Source organism: Epinephelus lanceolatus, chromosome 22 (assembly GCF_041903045.1).
Source record: "Epinephelus lanceolatus isolate andai-2023 chromosome 22, ASM4190304v1, whole genome shotgun sequence".
In the NCBI taxonomy this organism is placed as follows: domain Eukaryota; kingdom Metazoa; phylum Chordata; class Actinopteri; order Perciformes; family Serranidae; genus Epinephelus; species Epinephelus lanceolatus.
The window spans coordinates 14,341,757-14,366,908 of NC_135755.1; the positions used below are offsets into that span (position 1 = coordinate 14,341,757).

At 40.8% G+C, this 25,152-nt stretch overlaps 1 protein-coding gene across 4 annotated transcripts in view; it reads left to right on the forward strand.

The window, feature by feature from the left end:
• svep1 (sushi, von Willebrand factor type A, EGF and pentraxin domain containing 1) overlaps window positions 1-25,152 on the forward strand; it is a 137,329-nt gene that overhangs the window by 60,676 nt on the left and 51,501 nt on the right. For all 4 annotated transcript variants that reach the window (XM_078164867.1, XM_033609811.2, XM_078164866.1 and 1 more), the window contains exons 4-7: window positions 13,131-13,289; window positions 15,970-16,149; window positions 19,834-20,013; window positions 23,442-23,636. In XM_078164867.1, coding sequence (XP_078020993.1) covers window positions 13,131-13,289; window positions 15,970-16,149; window positions 19,834-20,013; window positions 23,442-23,636 — 714 coding nt within the window. The remainder of the gene's footprint in view (window positions 1-13,130; window positions 13,290-15,969; window positions 16,150-19,833; window positions 20,014-23,441; window positions 23,637-25,152) is intronic.

Consider the following 25,152-nt stretch of genomic DNA (forward strand, 5'->3'; position numbering starts at 1 on the left):
TACTAGTTCCAACTAAACTTTTACTTTAGCCCATGCCCAGTCCCCTAAAATGGAAGGGGCATGGATATGACCTATACTGCAGCCAGCCACTAGAGGGTGATCTAGATGTTTTGGCTTCACTTTTGGAGAGTTGTCATGTTGTCCATCTTTATATACAGTCTACTGTCCACACTGATGTGTAGCCATGCCAACATGCCTGTTTTGCATGGGTGTTAAGAGTGGAACAAAGGAAAGTAAAAATAAACTATTATGTTCTGTGATATTGAGAAGATATGTCGATTTAGAACAGCCTCAATAGCAGCGTCTGTCTTATCTATATCGCTCGCCATGGCCATTTTTACTCCGGCTCACTGCTTTCGAACTGCCTGATTACTGCATTAGTCCCGCCCATGGCGCTGATTGGTTCATTGGTAGTCCCCCTGCTACACTCAATCGTTTTTTTTTTTTTAATTCAACCGAGAAACCGCTGTTTCAGTCACGATGCCAGACAAATTGGTCAACTCGAACTTAGTAGAATGGGCAGATTTGAAGGTCTGGACCCAGGCAACTTAAAGTCAAAGTTTATTGTAGCCCAATATCGCAAAGCATCCCTCAAAGGGCTTTACAAATAGTAAGATCAACGATATACAACATTAGAAAAACACATAAACATGGATAAAAGCGAGATAAACTACATACAAAGCATTACAAACGGAATATTTATCATCTATAATCCATTCAAATGCAAAAACTTAGAGAAAAATGTAACATACAGTATGTATAAGTAACTATGAGCAAACAGACTGAGAATAAGTTGGGTAACTAAGTGAGGTTGAGAGCTGATGTGAAGAGATGTGTTTTGTGTTTACTTTTGAACAAGTCAACTGAGCTAGCTTCTTGAACTTGGGTAGAAAGACTATTCCAAAGAAGAGGGGTTTGGTAAGAGAAGACCCTATCACCTACTGATTTCTATTCATCTTTTGAATAGTCAGGAGATTGGGATTTTGGGATCGTAGAGTCCAAGCAGGTATATGAGAGGAGTGACTTGATATTGTCAATTAAAGTACAAGGAATTTGCCATAGTGTCATTGGTGCTTGGTGATGCTACACACACTTGTTTGCTTTTTGGTACAACAAGACCTCACAGATTCATCTTCAGTCTTTGTGAGGTCATGAGTTCTGAAATGATGGAAAATACCATATGGAGCAATGTAAATGAAATTGTGAATGGTAGACAGATGCTTGTGCTTTCTTGTTATTGTGGCTTGTCACTAAGGCAACCATAAGTAAAATGAATGAGGGGGGTTTATAGATGAATTCTGCGTGAGATGCATATAGTCTGCTGGCTCAGGATTAATGTACATGCAGCTTCATGTCTCTGTCTGGCCTTTGCGTGAATGTCTGTTTTTGTGGGCTAGACTATACATTTTAATTGTCCATTTCCATTGTCTATTTATGCGCCCCAAGAGCACGTGGGAAGTCTCAGTTAAGAGTGGAAAGTTTCCTTGCATGTGAACATTGTTTTCTTAGTGAAATACCCTGGAATTTAAGTCCCAACTTAACAACATTTCTTGTGTGAGAGGGCTCCGACCACAAGTGGCAAGGCCTCTGTCCAGATTTAGCAGCCCATTCGCAATTTTGCTGGACTTCCTTGGCCTCCATTGTTTGGCTTTGAAGACAACAGACAGACAGAATTGGGTCACGGCATCTCAAATATTATAGGACCACAGACAAGATTTGTTACTTTACTGTCTGCTTTGCATATAATACCCGTAATTTTAGCAACTCATTGTGTCAGCGACAATTGTTTTCGTTGTCTGGTGTTCGGTGTAGGAAGAAGAGTGTTTTTAATAGCAGATTGATGTGAGATTAAGACATGCGCTGCCTGGTCATATGCTTTGGATTGTTAAGTTATTCTTTGATCAGATATTACCTGATCCAAATCAGGAAACGTTTGTAACTTTAGACGATGTTTTAGTTAGACAAATTTCTCTATTAAACACTGATGCACTGAGCAGTTGGCCATATTTTGTTAAAGCTGGAGTGCGGGACTTACATACGAATGAACGCCTGTTATGTTCAAGCCCTTGCCAAACAAGTTGACTCAATGCTGATTAAGCCTGTCACCACAGGGAAGCTCTATTTATGTGGCAGTATACTGGAATTGTAGTGTTTGTGGTGACTTTCCTGTGCTGGTACTTCTGCTGCATACGCTGTAGCCTACGCTGTTTGGGACCAGCACTTCCCCACGAATGTAACTACAAGTTCCAGCGACGCAGACCTCCTAAATATTTTAGTAAACCATGAAAACCATTTTCCTTGTTTGAAACAAAGCTTTTATTTACTTTTATTTCATAGATAAGAAACAATTAATTGTGAAGACAGTAACCCCCCCACAAAATAGCACTTGAAGTCTTGTGTGTGATTCATCCTGCTTCTGTATGAGTAGAGGAAAAGTCTGCTGGACGCTCGGCTAATTAATGAATTGGGAAGTGTCATAGGCTTATACTAATGACATTAGTATGTTGTTTTTGTGGGGAAAAGGTGTCTAGCAAAAGTGTTGTTGTGTTCTGTCTGTGAACCTTGTGACTTATAATGGAGCCAGATTTTGTACTTTTTTTACTGTGTCTTTTTATGTGTGCTAGTTGAATCATTTAAATGTTACTGCATTTCAGAGAAACTCAACACAATTGAGTGTTGGCCACTTGAGTAGGCTATGGCAAAAACAAATCAGCCTTATGACTGAAACTATGGTGGAAAATCCTAACAAACATCCAAGAAAAGTTTTGCAATTGAATGCTTTTGATAAAAACAACAAAGGATTCAAGTCAAGAAAATAAAACAGTAGACGATGGGGAACTCACCTGCAGATATGTCATAAGATCAAGTCAACATTATGTTATTATTCTTATTGACAGGGGGAGACAAAGGTCTTGCAGTCCAGCCTTAAATAAAGAAATAGTTATAACATGCTCATATTTCCCAAAGTAGCATACTAAAGAAAAGGACTGTTTGAGTATTGGTACCGAATCTCCTGTACATTGGCAATTATTTAGGCAATTTACAAATCATACCCAGTCTTATATCATACACTCTATTTTTCTCTATTTAAAATGCAAAGACATCTGTATTCTCTTTTTCACTATTTGGGCATTGGGCAGTTTTGTTCTGTTGGCTGAATAACATTTCAGTGGTTTTAGGTTTTATTCTCAAAAGTGATGAAAATGTACAATTAATGGATGAAAATACAGATTCTGTGTGTCAGAATAAAACAAGAGTGAATACAGCAATCAACCAATCCAGTTTATTATCATTTTACCAGACACCTCTTGTGCAAGGCAGAATAAGAGAGCGATTTTCTGGGATTAAGGTGCAACATCAATTAAAAAAAAAACACTATATACAAGAACACAAACATTTATGTGCACAATGGAGTCTTTGAGCCTGCACACCTGATGCACCTGAGGATGTTTAAGCTGTTTAAGAAAAGGTGTCCTTTTAATTTGACAGGCTGACTCCTTTTTTTTTTTATCACTGCCTTCTCTCGTTAACTAGCCATAAGTGACCTCTTCAATTGTACATGTGTGCAAAGCTTAGGCTAGTCATCATTGTAAAGTTTTCAAGTGATCCCTGTGTTTCTGCACTAATAGTACCAAAATAATTTCTTTTTTCTACAAACATGTTTTCATCTAACTAAGGCTTTTAACGTCAGATTCAAAATTAATCAATGTACAAGCCATACAGAAACTTTGCTCACATGAAAAAGTCTAAAATAGGAAAAATTATAATTTAAATGTACTGTGTGATCAAAGAATAAGTAAACATGATCTGACCAGGCTTACTTGTGAACCACACTGACTTTCAAGATTTGCCGATTTTGAGGTTTTAGATTCTTTTAAGTGGAGATTATGCGGATTTTTTGTAGTTTATTCTCCCTGTTACAAAATAAAAAGTGGTTTATGTTCAAGATAACATGTGGGAAGCACTGTGTGCATGAGCACTGTATGGATTGGCATGTGTGTTTGCAAGCATGTGTTTGTGGATTTGGTTGGACGAAGTAAACTATGTTCCTCTAAGATGAAAACTCTTCTCTCTGTTTGTCATTGTGGCTGAGAAGGCAGATGTTCTCGCTCTCCCTCTGGATCTCCTTTCATCGTTTCCGTCCCGGTCTGTTTTTAGGCCTGGCTAATCGAACACAGCCTCCCCCCGGGGACTCGAGAGATTCTCGTGTGATAGTAACTTTGGCTCCCGGGCCTGACGTGTCTGCCAGTTTAAATGACTTACTTCATATTAGGAGAAAGGGCTTAAACAGTTGAACTGGCCTGTGCTTGGCGTGTCGTTGTCTTTTGTTTTTGACTCCCTTGTTAATCCTAAAACAATGTGTTCTCATTTTTTGCATGTTTTGAATATAAGTGACCGCTAGGATAGTTAACTCTTGCTTGAGCGTTATATTCAGGGGTGAGGTTCAGACTAAATGCTATCTCAGTGAGGGTCAGTATAGTGTGGAGTTGGAAAGAAGTGAGTTTACCATACCTCTGTAATCCACTCCTCATCTCTGTTTCAGGCTAGCAGCCCGAGGCTTCATGAGCCACTACTAGCATAACACGCCTGAATCTCCAACTGAACTCTAAAGCCCAGTTAAGCCCAGTTAAGCCCAGTTAAGATTTGAAACAAGACGCAACTGTTGTAGAAAGTTGCAGAGAAAAGTTACAGCTGTGTGAACTGGCTCGTCTCAGCTCGACTCTAGCCAGCTGATGGTGTCACCTGCGACTCAGCCTGTAAAGTCGCCAACAGCTAGTTTTAGAACAGAAGGCACGCCCGCTGTTTCAGTAAAGTCAGCTCCGCTTGGTGTGGCATCATCTGACAACAGCCCTCTGTGCCTTCGAGTCCGTCTAATTTACATCCCCGCGGCTGTTGACATGTATGTCAGTCTGAGGCAGCAGCATCAGAGGCTGAAAAATTAAGCCAATGAGGAAGTGCCACAAAACTGCAGTTCATCAAATGGCCACTTGAGGCTGACTCCAAAACAGAGTCAATCCCCATAGACCCCCATGTTGGAATGCCCAACTTTAAAGCGTAAAAGAACATATGTACAGCTTGGTACAAAAATGGTTTTGGTCTCTATAGCTAATATTTCCCATTCATGACAACTGTACGATGGGGTTGAATTTTTTTATAGCTCACTCAAGGCCCAAAGTTACGCATATTTAGAGGCAGGGCCACTTAAGTGCCAGGCTGTCTGTGAGGCATTGCCACAGCCTGTGAGTTAGATCCACCCCTCGCTTCTATATGGCTCCACCCTCTCATCCAAATATGGTCACTTCTGGCTCCACAAAAACCAAGATGTCCATGACCAAAGTGCCAAACTTAGGGCTTCAAAATGGAAGGTAATGTCACAGTAGCTACGTCCATTATTTATAAAGTCTATAGTCAGTCTCCATCCTCATGGTTTGGACGGTCGGTTGCTGCTGCTGGCTTTGCATGTGTGCATGTTACACACACATGCTCAAAAACAAACCAAACAAAGGAACGGTACTCTTTCAGTTGTTCCTTATACCTGAAAAGCTGGAAGTTAGAACGGATGTTGCATCTAGTCGTACTGGTGTAGAAGAATCTTTGTTCTAAACAGGGGTCGATATGCACTTAAGTAATGCAAGCATCAGGTTTTGACAAGGAAGAAGAATGCGTGGGAAAAAAAGATGATCTCTGGTTTTGCTGCCTCAATTTTTGGGGGTTGGCTGTGTCTCAGGATGTAGTGCGGTTGTTGTCTTCCATTTGGAAGGTTGATGATTAAATCCCTGGCCCTTGCAGTCTACATGTCAAAGTGTCTTTGGACATGAGACCGAACCCCAAATTATGAATGAATGGTTGATTGATTGATGCTTGTGTTGTTAAGCAATTTGAGTGGTTGCCAAGACTACTGTAAAAAAGCACTATATATATATTCAGTGCATTTACAATTTATACCTAAACTAAAATGCATCAGTATCTCGAAATGCTTTTTGACTCCCCTATCCTGTCTATGATTCTTACTGGATATGTCAATCTGTAAAAACAGGTTACAAATATATAATTTCATTTTTCAAAGGCTCAGTTTTTTCAGCTTGATACTTGGGTTCTAACGATACATTGATCTGGATTCGATACATTATCAGTGCAAAGTGAAATCATCGATTCATACCGTCATCCTTCAGAGTCACCTTTATTTTGAAATTCCCATGGCACATCTGTGTCACTTTTTCTTCCAAACAACCCCCCCTTCTAAACTCTCAACCGGTGCTTACAGCCTAGCGCCAGGCAGAGAATGATAAGCTGCCAAAAAAAAAAGACAAATGAGGATATTTATTGATATTGCCTCATATTGATGACAGGCCCTGAATTGAATCAAATCAAAATTGTATTGTGACAGACTTTGTGATATCAGCAAACATTGTATTGTTGTCCAGCGCAAAGAATCTATAAAATATTGTTAAGTGGTTAAACTCCTAATTTACAGCTCTACTTGACACAAGTTTATTTTAGCAAACATTCTTCAAACGGAGTAAATCAAGGATTTGTTAGGAGCTGTTTTCATCTGCAGATTAATACATTTTCTGTGGTCTAGTGAGTATTACGACAGCTGAAGGATGGTGTATGTGGGATTGACTCAAAATAAACAGTGCCCATGTTCATAGCAGTGAAGCAACACGTCACCCAGTGCAACAGTGTGGCTCATTAAAGTGCTCCAAATAGTTTTTGGACAACAGTGGAGGTCTATGGCACAGAGGAGTAAGATATATTTCAAGCTTTGGCTACTTGTGGCTAGCTTTGTTGATTTTGATCTTTTCATGGGACTTGTTGACAATAAGAACTTTGCCAAACTTATGAAGGAGGCCGAGTAGACCTCAGGTCAGTGGTTGAGGGAGTCAAAGTCAAAGGCTGCCAGTTTGCAGGAATGATGGAGACATACCTTGTTGGAAAATCAGACATCCATTTTGATAACTCTGTTTACCTAACCTCCTGTCTCCTTTCAAAAATGATCATTTGGCATTCTCACAACTTCTTTATTAGAGTAATATTTCACTGCCGAGGTTGTAGATTTTGAGTTGAAAAATATGTAATTTTCAGAAGGATGTTGCAAGAGTTGGAAAGTTTGAAAGCCTGTGATGTTATGATCCGTCATTTGACTTAATTATTAGTTATTAGGATTGCTCAAATATTGCTCTAACTTTAAATAAATAGCCTCTGATCATACAGGCTGGCTCCTTCCTTTCCTCAGATCATTACAGCGTACAGTAGTTCTCTGTGACCAGCTGCTGTCCCTCCATATGGTTATAGCCAGTCCAGACACAGCAGGCTCTCTCTGTTTTATGATCATCTGGCCCGCTGACGGTCCACTTCCTCTCTAAATGAAGGGTACAGTGCAGCAGAGTTAACTCTGCAGCCATAGGCAGTAACTAGATGGATCCAAAACTAGATGACTGGCTGCCATGTAATTCAGACCAGTGCAGAGTCCAAACACAATTAGTTTCAGTATGGGGTCTGACTTTTGGCTTCGGTTATGGAGCAATGATACATTTTAAAGGAAATTCACACGGATTTCTCCACGCTCACCTTCCAGCTTTTCCTTTTTATTTTAAATTCATGGCTGCTCATTCTTTCATCATTTATCCCTTCCTGTCCATCCCTCCCTCCTCCGTCCTGAGTCCCGTAGCCAGGAGCCATGTCTGCTCTTTCTAAACTCTGTGTGTGGGTGTGTGTTTGTGTGACCGTGCATCTGTCTGTGTACGTCGCTACCTGCCAGCGCGTGCAACTTGCCAGGAATTGAAATTTTATATTTTTTGCGATACAGTGTTTCCACTGTTGCGCTCCGGGTGAATTATTATTCACATTAAAAATAACTAGGCTTCCTGTAAAGCTTAAATGAAGCTGTAAAACAGATTCCTGAGGACTTGAACAGAGGGGACACTTTTAGCTGTCCGTTATGCAAGTGGCCTCCTCTGAGTTTAAAGGACACGCGACGGAGAAGTTGCTGCTTTTGTTATCAAAGGAAAACTGTCGACTGACACACTGTCTGCACCAGAACAGGTACACCACTTGGTTTTTCTGTGTGTGTGTTTGTGTTTGATGTGGGTTACTGGGTGCATTTTAGTGCCAGCAGCCAGTGCCTGCTTTACAGTTGGTTAACATCTCCTGGCTGACCTGCTGCAGGGTTTCAGCCGAGGGGGAGGGAGGGCGAGTGCGGTGAGAGGCTGGCATTGGCTCAGCAGTGGAAATTCACACCTGGCCTCTGGCTTAGCAGCGACTAAATGAGTTGTGAAGAATATTAGTACTGTGGATTCTCTGTTGCACCCTACCGTACAGAAAGGCTTGTAATTTAACCTGCTTTTTTTATTAACACAGTTTAGTTAAGCTTAATGCCATAAACCGGAGACCTCTGAACTGATGCCAGTAAAGACAGTAATATAATGTGATGTTATAATTTTTATGTACTGAAATAGTAGCAAAGCTCATAACTCGTCTGCCTTGTTGCAAAGGTTTTGAAGAAATCCAATGTGGAGACAAGTTTTTCTGCATATTTTTTTATTTATGAAAAGTGTTTAAATGATGTGTGTGGGTGTGGACTGAGAAAGTTTATGATTTTCTCATTTAAAGAGCACAACACCAAATTAAACTGTCTGTGAAGCTGTCTGAAACTCTCCATTCCTCTGTAGCCTGTTTTGATTTGGAAACTGCTGTACTCAATACTGTCAGTTTGTTTTTCCGATTGATGCAAACAACATTTGGATTTGCTTGACTAGAGTATGACGTGAGTAACAGTGCAGCGCCCGACTGTAATCTGTCAACAAATTAACTTTTTATGATACATATATAATATAGTTCTGTCTAATTCTATGTAATTCTGTGGTTTAGCAGTAAAGCTGTTGTTGCAGTCTGGAGTCATAGAGTCAGACTATTAACCTGTGACAGCAGATTCATATGAATGCAAGGATGTTGTTAGGGATGAGTCCTGTGTCCGTGACGCAATCAAATCTGAAAGGACGCAGTAAACTCACTATTGATGCTACATTGTGAATGTTTTAGGGCTGCTAGTTTTAGGTATTTCTCATGTCACAGAAACTGCAGAGAGTGAAACTGGTGTTTTGGATGTTTTTATCATACTGTCCGTGATGTGTTGGTGTTTTTGTTCTGGTGCACAGATCTGACACCTCTCTGCCCGTCCACCTGTTCTCATCCCCGGCTGTCTGAAACTTGGTGTACCACCATTTCCTTGTAAATGGGGCAGGGTGGCACAGAGGTCTTGGGGATAGCCGGTAGACAATATCCTTGTGTTTTAAAGTTTATAAAGTACACCCAAATTAATGAATATGCAGGATATTACTCAAGACATCCCTGTTATCCTATGTTGCAACGTCTGCTGTGACATTAGATGCTGTATTCACTCATGTCAGCGACAATGGTGCCTTTTGTCCATGGCGCGCACCGTGTTTTTTCCCCCCTAATAATGCTAAGTTTTGATAATGTGATTGTGCTACTGATCATTATTATATTGACATCAGTGATGTTTTATGTCACAGGGAAGCGCTGTATTGAGAAAAATTTTCACCAGCGGCTGCCATTTTCTTACAATACATATAAATCTTTTGTTTTGTTGTTGAAATTTTTATGGATTATCCATCAAAATACTATTTTAAGGGGTGTCGGTAGCGTAGTGGATAGTGCCGGCGCCCCATGTACAGAGGCCCATTTCAATCTGTCCTGTCCTTTAAAAGTAAAAAGCCTAAAAAAATAATCTTTAAAAAAAAAAAAAAAAAGAAGATGATTGGGAAGATGATTTTGTTGCTCTCTAAACTCAGCTCAAAATGTGACATTTATATGTGACAATGTTTTGTATATAGACCATATATAAAGATACATACACAGTCTGTAGTTTTGTAAATAGGTTTTAGATTTGGGATTTTATTTAGCTTTCAGAATCATTTTTAACATGCATGAATATGACCACAATTAGGACCTTATAACATCAAACAAGAGTCTAACACTACAGTTTGTCAAAGAACACAAATTTTATTAGGCACTCCTAGTAAGTGGTTCCCTGGGGACCCACTCACAAGACCACCTGTGGGTCCCTGGTGATGCACTACATTGTCAACCTCTCAGCGTCATTGTGAGTGGCTCAAACATGCACATTCAGGAAATCATTGTGCATCTGCATGAAAGCTGGACCCAAAAACTAGACAACTTATACACTAGATAGACAGCTGAAGTCTTTCTTTCATAGTTCTTTATGAAAAAATGAAGTGTGTTCATGGGGTCAGTTTCCATATTCTAAGACAAATCAATATTCTCTATAGTGATTGAGATTAGAAATTAAAACCTTTGTGATTTTAACACTTTTCCAATAAACTACTGTCCTTATCTAGACATTTAAAGCAAGCAATATGACTAACATTAAGACATACTATTTCAAAGCTGGATTTGTAGTTATTAGTACAGTTACAAATGTTAATGGTATTTTGAATGGTTTCTTTATTCCTGGATCAGAACCCAGGTGGTCTGGTTTCACTTCGGCTCTTCATAGAGCTAAAATGTCAGTGGTTAGTCCACACTTGATTGCTCTGGTGTTTGAACATAAAATACATTCATGTGTGATCATGGATAATTAACACCAAACATTAGGTTTTTTTCCAAATCTAAACAGAAAAATAGCAAAACATGAGGACATCAGTATGAAAAGCACCCTGCTCATAGCACCGACAACAAAACAAAATGTGCACAGTGGTACAGCATTAGTCAGCTATGATGCACATAAAATATTCAACCAGTCGATTAGCAGAAAACCAGTCATCCAAGTCATGTTGGTGATGCCAGATGTTCTTTTACTGCAGACCCCAAAATATAAACACTCATTAGTCTTCTCAGACTTCTATGATAACATGAGTACATAATTTGGGCAAGTGTTAATTTTGGCAGCTATTTTAGATTTAGTTGTAATCTTTAGACAAGATTGCTCAGTAGCTTTAGTCACATTTGTGTCATTTTTATCCTTCGTAGTTTTAGTCTAGTTTTAGTTAACGAAAACTCGAAAGGTTGTAGTCAAATTTTAGTTGTTACTTTAAGTCAAAATGTTTTTTCGCTTTGAACTAATTCAGTTACATATTCATAATACAGGTATCTCAAATTGGTTGTGGCAGTGACATTGACTTGATGTTAGCTGATGTTAAAATGATCATTTAAAGTTACAGTTAGCAAACTTACCGTGGCATAAATAGCAGGGTAGTGCACCTTCAAATTTCTCTTGGTTGGTCGCATACTTCCCACCTAATATGTTGCAACAGGATGTGTCTTCGTCTCCCGTTACTACCATGCATTGTGTTTTCCTTTCTGCCAGGTTATGAGTAAAGGGTGTCTATAGATCTGGAGCTTTTTTTGTCTGACATAACACTTTTTGTATTGAAGCCATCATGTTGTTGGCATGTACTTGCTGCTGGTTTGGGACATCATCACCTGTATGGCTGCCATTCTGGAAGCCTCATACATCTCTCAACCTGTTCAACCAATGCCATAGCTTATATTTTGACAGATAGAAAAGATGCACAATTGGGAAAAATATCATGCATTTGAATGTTGATGGCCCACTACTAACATTTTAGGCCCATCTCAGTGAAAAAAAGAGAACATTCATCATAGTTTTTATTATCAAAAATCTTTTTTCAGCTCATTAATGTCTCATATTAGTCATGGAAACAAGGTCGTTGATGAAGGTTTTTTGTGATAATTTTCATTTGCTAAATTAACACTGCTTTGGGCTCCAGACAAACTATCAGACCAAAGAAAACACCGGAAAAGCTGCCCTGGGCTGCAGGAAACCACAACAGGCATTCCTAATTACACCCTGACATCCAATGGACCAAAGGTTTAGTTGATGATACAAACATGTGTTTAGTCATTTTGTAGTAAGCCCTAAGAGGGTTTTCTAAACTTAAACAGTGTGACTGTGGACGTGACGGTAAAACAGTTGGTGCGAATCATGTTTTTGTGCTTCCTTTAAAGTGGTTTGGATACACAGCAACAAAAGAAAATTGCTTTGACTTTTGGAAGCAACTGATAAAGGCTTTTCCCTCCAGAGCGCACCAGTAATCGCCGTGAATTATGGGAATTACCAGCACAGAAAATTGCTTGTGTGAAACTACCCATATAATGTCCGATAAGGGCTTGTTGTCCCTGGTAATAACATAATTCAGGTAATCATAATCTGAATTATTTTGGAGCTAATTCAAAGAAGTTAATCTAAAAACATCAGAAGCTCATAAGATCACTGGATATCAGTTAATTACACGCACATTACGTCACCGTACATATTGCAGTGAGTCACCGATTACAGGTTTAATCAGTTAATTCGTAATTTATGAACAATCCCATGTGAAAGTAACCTTTAAACCCCCGATAAAACCATGTGATGGATTCAGTCATTCATTTTCACTCCCCTGCAACACAAGTGATGCACTGACACAATGCAGATTGATGGTGAATGAGAGAATGTTGGAGGACCTTCGTATGACCTCTGCTGCTTCATCCTTATAGCATGTCCTCTGATCGGACTCAGGTGATTCTAATAGGAAACATGCTTTATTGTGTCTCTGTGTGTGAGTGTGTGTACATATGCAGGTGATCAAAAGGCTGTCTCTAATACAGCCCATGTGTGCTTACATGCGATCCGTAACTGCTTTTAGACGCTCATAAACCTTTTCTTTGATTGTTGCATTTCCTTTGTAAAAAGAAAACTTTTGGTGCCACAAGTTTCCCCTGCTTGGAATAATTAAGATGTTGAACTTGACTTGTCTTTTTCACCTAGCCAGTGAGATCATTTTGTCATTTTCGCCACATTTTCCGCCAGGACATGTCCAGACATGAATATGATCAAAGTCTCCACATAAATCTGCAAAGCTGTTTTTCAGTTTCACTCACGAAGCTGTTTTTTTTTTTTTTAGCTCTTCTCGCAGTAGCAAAGCAGTTTTTCATTTCAGCTTAATTTTCTTATAAACATGTCCATCATCCAGTCATTCCATCCAGCTGTCTTTTTGTCTTTTTCTGTGTGTGTGACATTACAGACATTTATAGTGAGCTTTTGTGTCTGACCGCAGCATTTCTCCTCCCCTCTCTCTTTCCAGCATGTCCACCCGGCACCTATAAACCAGAGGGAACACCAGGAGGCCTGAGCACCTGCCTGTCCTGCCCTGACTCGCAGCACACCTCCCAGCCAGGCAGCACCTCCCTCAATGACTGCGCCTGCAAGCCGGGCTATCAGCCAGTAGGCATGACCTGCCAGGGTGAGAGGAGTGATCTGTTAACTATCAGCTTTATTTGATTTAGCTCAATGGCTCTCGATCCTGTGCGTGCTCCTGCAAAAAATCACTTTTCACGCCTTTATTTCTAGTTTTAGTTTTATAAAAACAGGTTAATGATTTAACCTGCATCCTTCTTATAAACGCTTCTCATTTGTTATTAACACTATTTTAAACTTAGATGATGATGTTTCATGTTTAAATGTGCCATTTATGCAAGGCTGTTTAAAGACAAAATTTCTGCTGAATAAGAATGAGTGTGTTTGAACCAGTGATGTGTGGTGAGGTCAGTAACAAGGAAGGGACTGCTTTATGAAAAGCCAGATTTAACCTATGAGGTGTTTCTTCTTTCATTTACGGACACGTGTGCACAGGCAGGCAGGTCAATATCAAGCCGGTTCTCATCAGCGATGACACAGGAATCACATACAAGAATGGCATAATACAAAGAGACAACTTCTGAAATGTAACCACTAATCAGCCTATGTTCAGCATCAGAATGCAACCATCTTTACTCTTAATTATGGTGCATTGAGCAATTATGTTTCTGCTATACCTTCAGTTAACAACTATCAAAACACACAGGGCAATTCAATTTAAAGCCAAACAAGTTGTATAAATGTACTCTGACTCACCAGTCTGTAGATGTAGGCTACATGTAGATAAAATCCATCCATCGGTCTTTCCTGGTGAACACAATGATGGTATTGTAAAACTCCAATCTTTTCTTTTTCTCTGTTTGAAAAGACCTCACACTTTTCTGTCCGTTTTGTTGATGTAACTGTGCTGTGGAAATCAGTTTTGCAAAATTGTTCAACTCAACTCAGCGACATCAGCGGCTGCCATGATTACATTGATGTTTACCTGATTTATTTTTGCTGTAATGAATTCTGAAGCAGTGACATTCAAATCCAACTGCACACATTTTCAGTGTGGAATCTTAATTTTAAAATATAATAAAGACCACTTTAGTGCATTTCTAGAATATTTATGCAAGAAGACGCAAAAATAATTCTAGTTTTTGAGGTCAGTGCTGTAGAGTGCATGATCATGTGTGGATGAGCAACATGGTTTGTTGGCTTACATTCATGGTAAGTCAGCATTCAAAGCTCTGCTTATTACCCTGATTATATCAGAGTCTGATGTGTTACTGTTACATGTCGTATAACATCTAGACTGTTGCAGTAACTAACGAAATATAGAAATCACAAGAATAAACAGCAATAATAGAAATACAAGTTTCTTATATTACATTTTATTTGGTTTGAAAATCTGATTTACAAGGGACTGTAGCCACTGGTTTGAACCAAGCGGCAACCTCTGGGGCTGAAAAATGAAGCCAACACTGAAGTGCCAAAAAATGCAGTCCCTGGAATGGCCACTTGAGGCTGCTCTGGAAGCAAGTCGATCCACATTGATTCCCAGGTTAAAATACCCAACTTTACAGCAGAAATAAACATGTTAACAGTCTGGTACTAAAACAGTTTTGGTCTCTATAGCTGTATAGCTAGGACAACTGTACGAGGCTTCAAGTTTCATACAACTCGCCTGTTTAAATGTTATGTAGGCTTAAAGTTATGCATGATTAAGGGCAGGCCACTCTGACTGACAGGCTGTCTGCTCATAGTGTCCTCTACTTCTCAGTCAGATCTACCCCTTGCCCTCCCTCCACAGCTTGAGCCTCTTGCCCAAATAGGGTCACATCTGGCTCCAAAAACTACAGGATGGCCAATCTGGATGCTTAAGAACACCAACCAATGAGTGACGTCACGGTAGCTGCGTCAGTTATTTTTACAGTCTGTGATTTGAACGGAGCAGTTAGCACTTAGCAGAACTGACCAGCTGGTATAAGCAGTAATAATTTTTAACAGCTGAATGTTTACAGGGTCTGAAGTTGATGCTTTTGGAAGAAGGCAAATGATTTAACATCTCTGCCTCAAAACAACACAGTGTGACACATCTGGGCTCAAACCCCACTGTGATAGGTTTCCTCTAAAAAGATGGACACGGTATGGTGCAGAGGACAGAATTCCCCATGGTGAGTAATAAAGTAGAACTTACCTTACTTATCTACGAACAGCCAGTCAGTAAAGAAAAACTCCTCCGTCAAAGTGCGCACTTTATTTTTTTTAACTCACCCAACAAGTCAGTCTTTCATAGAGTAAGAAGTATGGGAGCACTTGTGGTCAATAAGGGCAGTGGACAAAGACAGTGAAACCATGAGGATTTGTTAATGTAGTGATGCATGAAGATGAATCAACTGCCACAGAAACACAATATTCCACAGAAGTATGAGGTTAGTATCAGAGCGTACTCACTCTGCTTCCAGAAATTCCAGTGGCCCTCCCATTCCTTGAAGAATGAGCCAGTGATTTCCACACAGCAGTTCATCTGAAAACAACGTTTATTAATCATAAGTTTCATGGACTGCTCTCTTCTTCCTCTCTCTGTGTAGATCGGGGAGGGGATGTTTGACAACCTGTAATTTTCTGCTTTCACGCTTTCTTATCCTTTCTGTCAGGAACATTAACTTTCCACTGTGGTGCGTTTCCCATTGACAGGCTTTCTCTGTCTTTGTTACATTGTTTGTTTTTCAGTGTCGCTCTGTGTTAGCTACAGTATGAAATTTGGAATTTCACAAATATATTCTCCTCTTTCCTTGCAGTGGTGTACTGCCCGGCACTGTTCCCTCCAGAAAACGGCTTTTTCGTCCAAAATGTATGTAACAACCACTTCGATGCGGCCTGTGGCATGCGATGCGAGCCAGATTTTGACCTCCAAGGAACCAGCATCAGGCTGTGCCAGGCTGATGGCACCTGGTCAGGGACACCAGCCAGCTGCAGAGGTTAGGACGGAGCCAGTCTGATGCATGATAATAAGATGAATATCATCACAACTGGAGGTTTTTTTTTTATGTTTCTTTTATCTTTGTATGGTGTCTTTTTATTGAACTTGTGCTGTCTCTCTGATGTTATAACTAAGGCTGGAGATATACTTGCTTTTTAAGCATACACAGCTGGCTTCGTCGTGAATCTAATTGTTCACATACTTGCAGATGTGCTACATGTGTTACTGGAAGAATCCACTAGAGGGCACCAGAGAATTTAGACCATAAAAAAAACTTCTGGATTTGCATAATGTAAACAATAAACATACTCAAGGAGGTTACATTATTGTTAATTCTGAGATCACAGCAGGAAAAGCAACAGCGAAATGTAGTCTGCCAACACTGCCACTACCATTCATGTGCACAAATTCTCAGGACTTGCACCACCAACGCTCCAAAAAGACAAAGGATACTCGTGGCAGCCATCATGCACAGGTGTAGTTAAAAGCAAGTTAATCTGTGGGTTTACTGCCACAAAAAATTGGGAATTTACCATTTCAGCACTTACCAAAAACTTCCATTCACACTGCCTTTTAGTGTTGTCACGGTACCAAAATTGGGACCCCCGGTACGATACCAGTGAAAGTATCACGGTTCTGAGTAGTATCACGATATCCCAGCAGAAATTAGGCAGATGTGCCTTTTGTCATTAAAAAGATAAATCACTTTTCTAAAATACATCAATGATATTTCAATGGAATAAATTACTTATTGACTTACTCATACTTCAAAAACAGCATCAATAAGTGATTAACATAGGGGGGATCAAAATAAAATAAATAAATAAAATAAAAATCAACCAGCCACCCTCCTCCCCTGACAAGTAAAGAACAGTCCCTTCATAAGTAAAGAACGGTCCCTAAAGCGTGGTGAGGTTTGTGGGCCGTTACCTGCCACAAAGAGAGAAATGTGAACGGCCCAATGTAATAATAACTTTCACTGCTTAAAGATACTCAATAGCTCAGCTAATACCTGAAATGTTACAAACCACTGCAGCAGCATATTGAGTGCCAGGTTGCCAGTGTGCGCCGTTATTGGACGGTGCATGGACACTCACCCTCTTGTGATTGGACTTTGAACTTATCCCACAGTAGTGGTACCGTGAGGTACCGTAGTACTACGGTACTCCAACATTATGTTATCATATGTACCGTGGTGTTTTAGTACTGTGGTCTACCGTTGGCACCAGTAGACCGTGCAACACTACTGCCTTTGATTTGTTGCCCATTGATGTCTCTACTAGGAGTAGAGCTTCCATTAATTAAATGTTTACTGTATAGAATGACAGAAATTGGAAAAACTGGAGAAGAGGGTTGCCCAAGGCGATGTCATCAAGTTGTTTGGTTTGTCCAGCCAAGAACTCCTGCGCACTGTTTTGCTTCTTAGAAAATGTTTATTTAATTATAAGGTGTGGGCCTGACCAACTACCTCAACATTGATATTCCAACAATACACAACGAGATTGTTGATGAATAATCATCAGTAATGTGGATATAATGACCAAGTGGGTAAAGACAAATAATAGAACAGCTAGAACAGTCTTCTTAGTTCAGAAAATTACATCACTTTACTTCAATGTAACCAGTAAATGACGACATTTAAGATGATATCTAGTCTAGTCTCATATCACGATATCTATATCACATCAATGTTTTTCCCAGCCCTACATCCAATTATCCAATCAGAGGACTACATTGATGGGTGTGCCTGCTGATCGCCTTGAACTTACTGAAAGCACATGTGTTACCAGTCAGAAAATAGCATTAAGAAACATTTTTGTAAACTCAGAGCTCTCCAGAACTAGAAAAGACAAGTGAATTTAAGAATAAACGTGCTAAAATATGTCAAGAAACTTCCAGTGATATCAAACATATTAAATCTACTCCTATGGAACATGTCCAAAGGGAAGGAAAAGATTGGACAAAGAGGAACAAGTCTTAAACATATCTGCCTCAAATTAGTATTAAATAGACACGTGTCAAGGATCTACAACCACATCCAACCAACAGTCCAAGCCCCAGAGGTTTTCAGTTCATAATGATATAAAGATTTTTGGATTTTAGAAGCTGAATCCAGATCATTTTTGTGCAGTCTTTTCATATCAAAACTGCTGCCAATGAACTTTCTGACAATCAACTTCTTGATTAATCAACTAATAGTTTCAGCTCAAATCATGAGTCAGCGGTGTCATTGTTTGCAGTCTCAATGCAAGGTATCAGAATACTATCCTGTGTTCTGGCTCCAATTATAGCGCATATCTCGCAAGTTACACAACATTACAACATTTCTTTTTTCAATCACAGTGTTGCAGACTTTGTATCATCTTGAATAATGCATACAGTATATTGCAACATATTGCTCCTGGCTTTAAAGTGATAACACGAAAACAATGCAAGCTTGTCTGATTGATCCCAGCAGGTTCCTCCATACACACACATATGTCTTGTATGATTCCTCATTAAACTCTGGGACATTCATCAAAGCCCTCAGAGCCTGCTGCCTCCTGTCTGATGTCTGCGAACCTTCATAAACATTTATATAGCATTAAATCGACATATCAAGATGAAGGATATGCGTTGATCTGCTGTTCTGACTCATTATTACAAGCGAGAGTGAGAGGGAATCCGTGTGTGGCGCCATCGTGTAAAGATCTCTTGCCGTGTATTGGGATCATGTGTGTTTAGACTGCTCTCTGCCAGGCCAGATGTTGAGAGGAAGAAAGGTAGGGAGGGTCCAGTTAGAGAGAGAGAGGAAAAAGGGATGTAAGGACAGAAGGAAGCAAGGGTGTGTGGGAGTTCAAGAAGGGAAAGAAAGAAAGGGAGCAGGGAGTCTTGAGAGGTCAAGAGATTAATGAGAAAAATGCCACTTTTAAGAGAAAGACGGCAGCAGTGTGACTCAGAAATACCAAGACACTGAATATTCAAGGGTGTGTGTTGAAGATTTATAGCAGTGGCTTTTGGGTATATATTTTCTAAGTGTGTGTGCATATGTCTGCTTGTATGTGTTACACTCGGTCTAGTCCTCGCCACATACTGTAGGACCTCCCAACTAGTTAAGCCCTGAGGGAGGGGGTCTCCTCTGAACCCGCCTGTCTGTCTATGGGTGGTGATGAGAAATAACACACCACACACCCTTCTGTAGACCTCAGCATAACTCAGAACAGGCAGGCATGAGGAGTTTTTGCTTTATTTCATAGGGACTTTCACGTTTGGGGTTAAATGATAGGTCCCAAGTCGAAGACAACGATGATAATAGTGCGGTGCATTCCTGCAGCTGATTTAATGTTTTCTCATCCTCTTGTGATTTATGCACAGTACCTGTGTTTAGAAGTTACACCTCATATTTAGCGTTCGCAGCTCAAATACAGTTCTACGTAATTGTTTGTTTAAGTCATATTGAAGAACAACCAGGTGGGGATATGCAGATTGAAGTATATTTTTTCAGTTTTAAATGTTTCTGTGATTGTGACATTTTTATAAGCCATAAAAGTGAGTTGAAAATGCTGTGATATAAATAAAAGTAGTTCAAAAGGAACCATAAAAACACAAGACATGGATCCACTGATATATACTGCAATATATGTATATTTCTTTTTCCGTTTTGCGGGATCAAATTCTCATGTATATTTCCTTCAACCCACAGTCCGCTCCTGCCCGCCCCTCTCTCGGCCCCCGCACGGCTTCCTGAGGTGCAACAATGGCGGCACCTCCTTCAGGGCGGAGTGTCAGGCGGGCTGTGAGCGAGGCTACAGGCTAGAGGGAGACTCCAGACTCACCTGCCAGGCCAACTCCCAGTGGAGTGGACCCCAACCTCGGTGTGTGGGTAAGCCTTCATCACCTCCAAACCTCTATCTCACCACGTGCGCTACATCTGATGATGGAAAAAATCTGGTTCACGTTGTCATGAGGTGTTCTGTCCTTTCACTTTCTACACCGGCTGCCAACGGAAAAGAACATTTTCTCCCTCTTTTTAAGGCATGTGGTAATTTTTCTGTTTGTATATTAGTCTTTGTGGCACACGGTGGTTCTGTATCAAAATGCTTTATTGAACACATTGACCTCATTTCCAAAGCCAGAAATATGATTCCAAAATAAAGGAGGCCCCGTGATTCATTGCGAGGATAAAAGAAAACTTTGAGGAGGCACTGCAGCCTGTCATGATGAATGCCTTGGGCTATGTTTAGACTGCAGGCAAATCAGACTGTCCACACTGTTATTTGCAAGTGATCAGATCAGACTTGTGTGTCCTGCCATCACCAGCCTATCTGCACTGGTTGCTATGGAAACCACTTAGGCATCAGTAACTGTGTAGCTTCCCTGGTGATGCTGTTTTCCAATGCAAGCAACTGAGATCTTTGCCCCCTTCAGCTCTGCCTGTACAGAAGCCTCCCTCCAAAGTGCCAGTGGACAGTTTATTTCAGCGTCTGTCCACCTACTATTGTTCTCCATGTTGTCCTCTGTAGCACTCCGCCAAGACCCCAGGAGCACAGTTCAGCCTTGCTTCCAATTTTCCCCAGTCGCTACTTGCAGTATTGCCGTGAAAAAATCCCCTGTGGTTAAAAAAGCATTTTCCTCATAGACCACCATTATAAAAAGTGATCTGTGAGGTCATTACAATATTAAGTCTGTGGGTCGAGCAGGAACACACCACTGCGCATATTCAGTGGGCCACATACTCTGGAAGTAAACCTGGAAAAAAGGGGGATCACAGAGTGTGGCTAGCACCGCCATGTTTTTATTTTCTAGATCAAAGTACTGCCAAACTGCGCTGGTTTTGCAAGAGGACATCGCTCTTATTTCCCACCATGCTGTTTGAAAACTCCAGTCTACTCAAGCATTACCGCGGGCAGGGGAACTGCTGTCTGACGGCTCTGTAGCACCCACTAGTGGCGGGCGGCTGCATGACAGTTATGTGACCTCGTACATGAATAAAACACTAATAGGTTTAACCGACTAATATTTCTGGTGCTGACCAGCAAGGGGGTGGACGTTTAATCGTTTAGATGACTTATCGCGAGCATCTCTAGGTTTTATACATCACAACTTTTGCATGGGAAGTGGCGTACGCCTCTTTCAGGCCTTGTTTTGTGCATTGTTGATAAATGGAAACCTTGGCACCCAGATCTAGTCAGATCCACATCCATCTGCTCAGCTGGTAGCACCTCTGTCGCTCTGGATTTGAAGTCGCTGTCCTGTGTTACATTGTGGGTGATGTAAGAGACACTTGGAAATTTGTGGCAAGGACATCTGGACGTGGACGAATCTGTAGACACCTGATTGGAATCACATTTCAAACCACCTCTAAATGTGCTTTGCAAAATCATGTGTTTATTTGTTGTCCAGACTTCTTAAAATCAATGTGGACACTATCTGGATGCCAAAAACCAGATTTGGGCTAGCAGTCTGAACAAGACTATAGAAAGTTGAAGAGGAAATAAAGCAAAGTTGTGTCCTAATTGAGGCACAGCTGTCTTACTTGTTTGCACAGTAACGTGAGACATAATCTGTTTCGTGCTATCAATCTCTTCAAAATCACAGTTTATTGTTTTTGGTTATGAATTTGTTAGTAGCCTGTTTATGCTAGGTTTTTGAAATATACTGTATATGCACAGTACATGAGGCAACTTTGGCACATATCCTGATAAAAATCTCCTAGGAGACACAGGGCCAAAGTTCAATCCCGGTTTAATTCACTTTACTTATGTCCTCTCTGAGGGAATTCATTTATTTCAACCACTAGTTTATTTGTTTTCATTCGTGTCTTCATCCAAAGTCTTGTGGTTCCCTCATCTGTGGAGTTAAATTAGATTTCTTTATTTGGTTATTCAATTTGCATTATTTCCTATGATAAATCACGCGGCTCTGTCATCATTCCAACAAACACAATAGGTTTCTGTAGCAGTGAATCTTTCTTATAGCCTGACTGTATTTAACTGCAAGATCATAATATTATCTGTTCAGCTTTTGCTGAGTGATTCCTGTCCAGCTGAAGAAACAGAGAGATAATTTATCAAATGAGCGACTCTAAAATAACACATGATCTGGGTATTTCTATGTAAAAACGTGGTTTTACACACATATGTAAACACACATGGGAACAAACAGTCTCACATGAACAGTGGTTAAACATATGGTGTGTATTTGCACAGAGCCACACTACATCATCCAGAGAAAGATACATCTGCGTTCTCACAGCACAGCTACACATGTACACAACGTTACCCACACACTTCAGAACTGATAGTTAAGTTAAAATAGTTGCACACACTCATGCCCGCCGCAGAGAGCACCCAGGTCAGGCACACCAACACACAAAAAAGGGACAGTGTGAGAGTGTGTGGCCGCAAACCTCCGGCCTCACTGCTCCGGCCCGCACTGACTCACTTCCAGCCAACCAGCTAGCTGCTCTATTTAAAAACTTCCGGAAAGCTCTCTCCGTTTATCGATAACTACCCCCCCCCGCCCCCCCGCCCGCTCTGAGTGACTTACGGCTTGTTTGACCGTCACAGACTGTCGTTACCTCTTTAACACAGCTAAGAGGGCTCTGCGGGCATGCCGTTGCAGCTGAGTAGTTTGTTTTAGTGTTTGTTTGCACTGTGGTGAAACGGGATCGCCTCGGTTGCCCTGAGAGGATGCAGATATTTTTTCATCTGATTGAAATCTCCCGTGTTGAACCTCCCTCTCAGTGAGCTCTCCCTTTATAGCTCTCTCAGCTAGAGCCAATGAAACAGGAGTTAGAGAGGGAGAGAATGAGCTCTATCCATCATCAAGTGAAAGCCACACTGGCCTGCATCCCAAAAATGCATAAAAAGGCCTCCAGTGTTGGAGTCTTGTGGTTAGTGCTTTCTTAGGTCGATTTCCGACCAAATGTTTGTTGCTTTTGTGCCAGTTTTTGATAGACAGCCCCTGAAAATAGCTTTATTGTTGGCATTTGTAGTGGAGCCAGCTGAAAGTAAGATTTTATCGCTTTGGGGTAACACAGGAAACATGCTCATAATTTGGAAGAGGTTTATTTGCGTGTTCTGTCCTGTCTTTTCTAATGCTCAATCGATTTAGCCTAATTCAGCCTAATTCAGTTAATGCACAATAAAGTGCAGCTCTGATGTTTGATCATGAACAATAAACAAAAGGAGTCATGAGATGTGGAATCCAGTTCAGCTGAGTTTTGCTCTGCAGATAATTTTCCAGGAACAAAATAAACTGCATCAGATATCAGATTCATCTTTCGGTTTCTCCCACTCTGTCCCCCAGAGGTGCGCTGTCCCCCCATCGTGACCCTGAAGAACATCTTACTGTCGCCCCCTGCCTGCGGGAAGAGGGCAGTGTCGCCGGGCTCAGCTTGCCTGCTCACCTGTCGTCAAGGCTACAGTCTCCAGGGAAACAGGAAGGCAGTGTGCATGGGCTCTGGGAACTGGACCGCTAACGTCTTTAAAGCCATCTGTAAAGGTAATGTCCTGTGTGTGTATGTGTTTGTGTGTGTGGGACAGCTCCGCTAACAAGGAAATTCATCTTTTCGCTTCTTCGGGTCTGAGGTCAGAGGTCAGGCTCAGCTGTGAGGGCTTGGTTCTGGGGTCTTAACAAGGATGTGAAATATGGTGAGGTCAAAGGTCAAGACCTGGGCAGTCAGGTCGAATAGATGTGTTTAGGTTAGGTTTTCTCACCAATTAGTTTTGTAATTGAAGTGTGTTTTTTATTGTCCGCCTCTGCCAACTAGTCAAGTTACAGTTCTCATCATGTATGTGTCATGTATGAAGTGAAGACGTTACCTAAAGATATTAAGTGAAGTTTTTGGCGAAATTTGGATGCTTCACAGTTCACACACATCTTCAACCCAGCAGCACAGAAGATCTGTATGATCAGTAATGCTTGGTAATGCTCTGATTGGTTGTATCTGCATCCAGTCTGCTCTGTCCAGTGCAACGCACCAGGCTTAGGAAACACAGATCGAACTGTCCAACTAGACAGAGCTGATCAAATACCAGTCAATCAATTAATTTTATTTATAAAGCCTAATATCACAAATCTTGCTTGTTTCTTGCCTCAGTTTTTTTCAGAAACATATTTTAGAGTACTGTTTAGCTGTAATTAGAGAAAGTTTGTGACCAGCCCAACATTTTTTTACCGAGGCGGCTGTGGCTCAGAGGTAGAGTGGGTTGTCCACTAATCGGAAGATTACCAGTTTGATCCCTGGTTCCTCCAGTCGAAGTGTCGAAGTAAGATACTTAATCCCAATTTGCTTCCGATGGCTGTGTCATCGGTGTGTGAGTGTGTTAAAACCTGAGTAGCAGGTGGCATCTTGTGTGGTACTATCGGCCACCAGTGTATGAATGTGGCAGTAAACGGGTGAAAGTGACTTGTAGTGCAAAAAGCGCTTAAGTGGTCAGAAGACTAGGAAGGCGCTATACAAGTGCAGGTCCATGACTGCTTAAAAGCAACCAAGCACCTCCCCAACTTGCACGTCACTAAGCACTACGTCACACATTTCGTTGCTCTAATTGGTTGTAAGTCTATCCAATTGTGTCCAGAGGCATGTTGGTCTGCGCCCATTGATAATGCCCCTTGGAATTCAAGAAGAACTCAGACTTGTGGACCCTGTCAGTTGCGATGCCAGGCTGGAAGTTTGTGCCCAATTTGAAGAAATTCTCTTAAGGCTTTCCTGAGATATCGCACTCAGGAGAATTGTAGACAGACATGAAGTTACAATGACCTTGAAAACTCTTTCACCACCTAAATCTAATTAGCTAATTCTTGAGTCCAACTGGATGCTTGTGCCAAGTTTGAAGGAATTCTCTGAAGGTGTTCTTGAGATATTGTGTTCATGAGAGCTGGACAACCCAAAAACATCATGCTTCCCGCTACGGCTGTAGCTTGCCAACACTCCGCAAGCTTAGTGATTAACATTTCATAACTGGTTTGTCAATGCTGGACACCAACAGAATTTTCAGGACCTCCATACTTATCG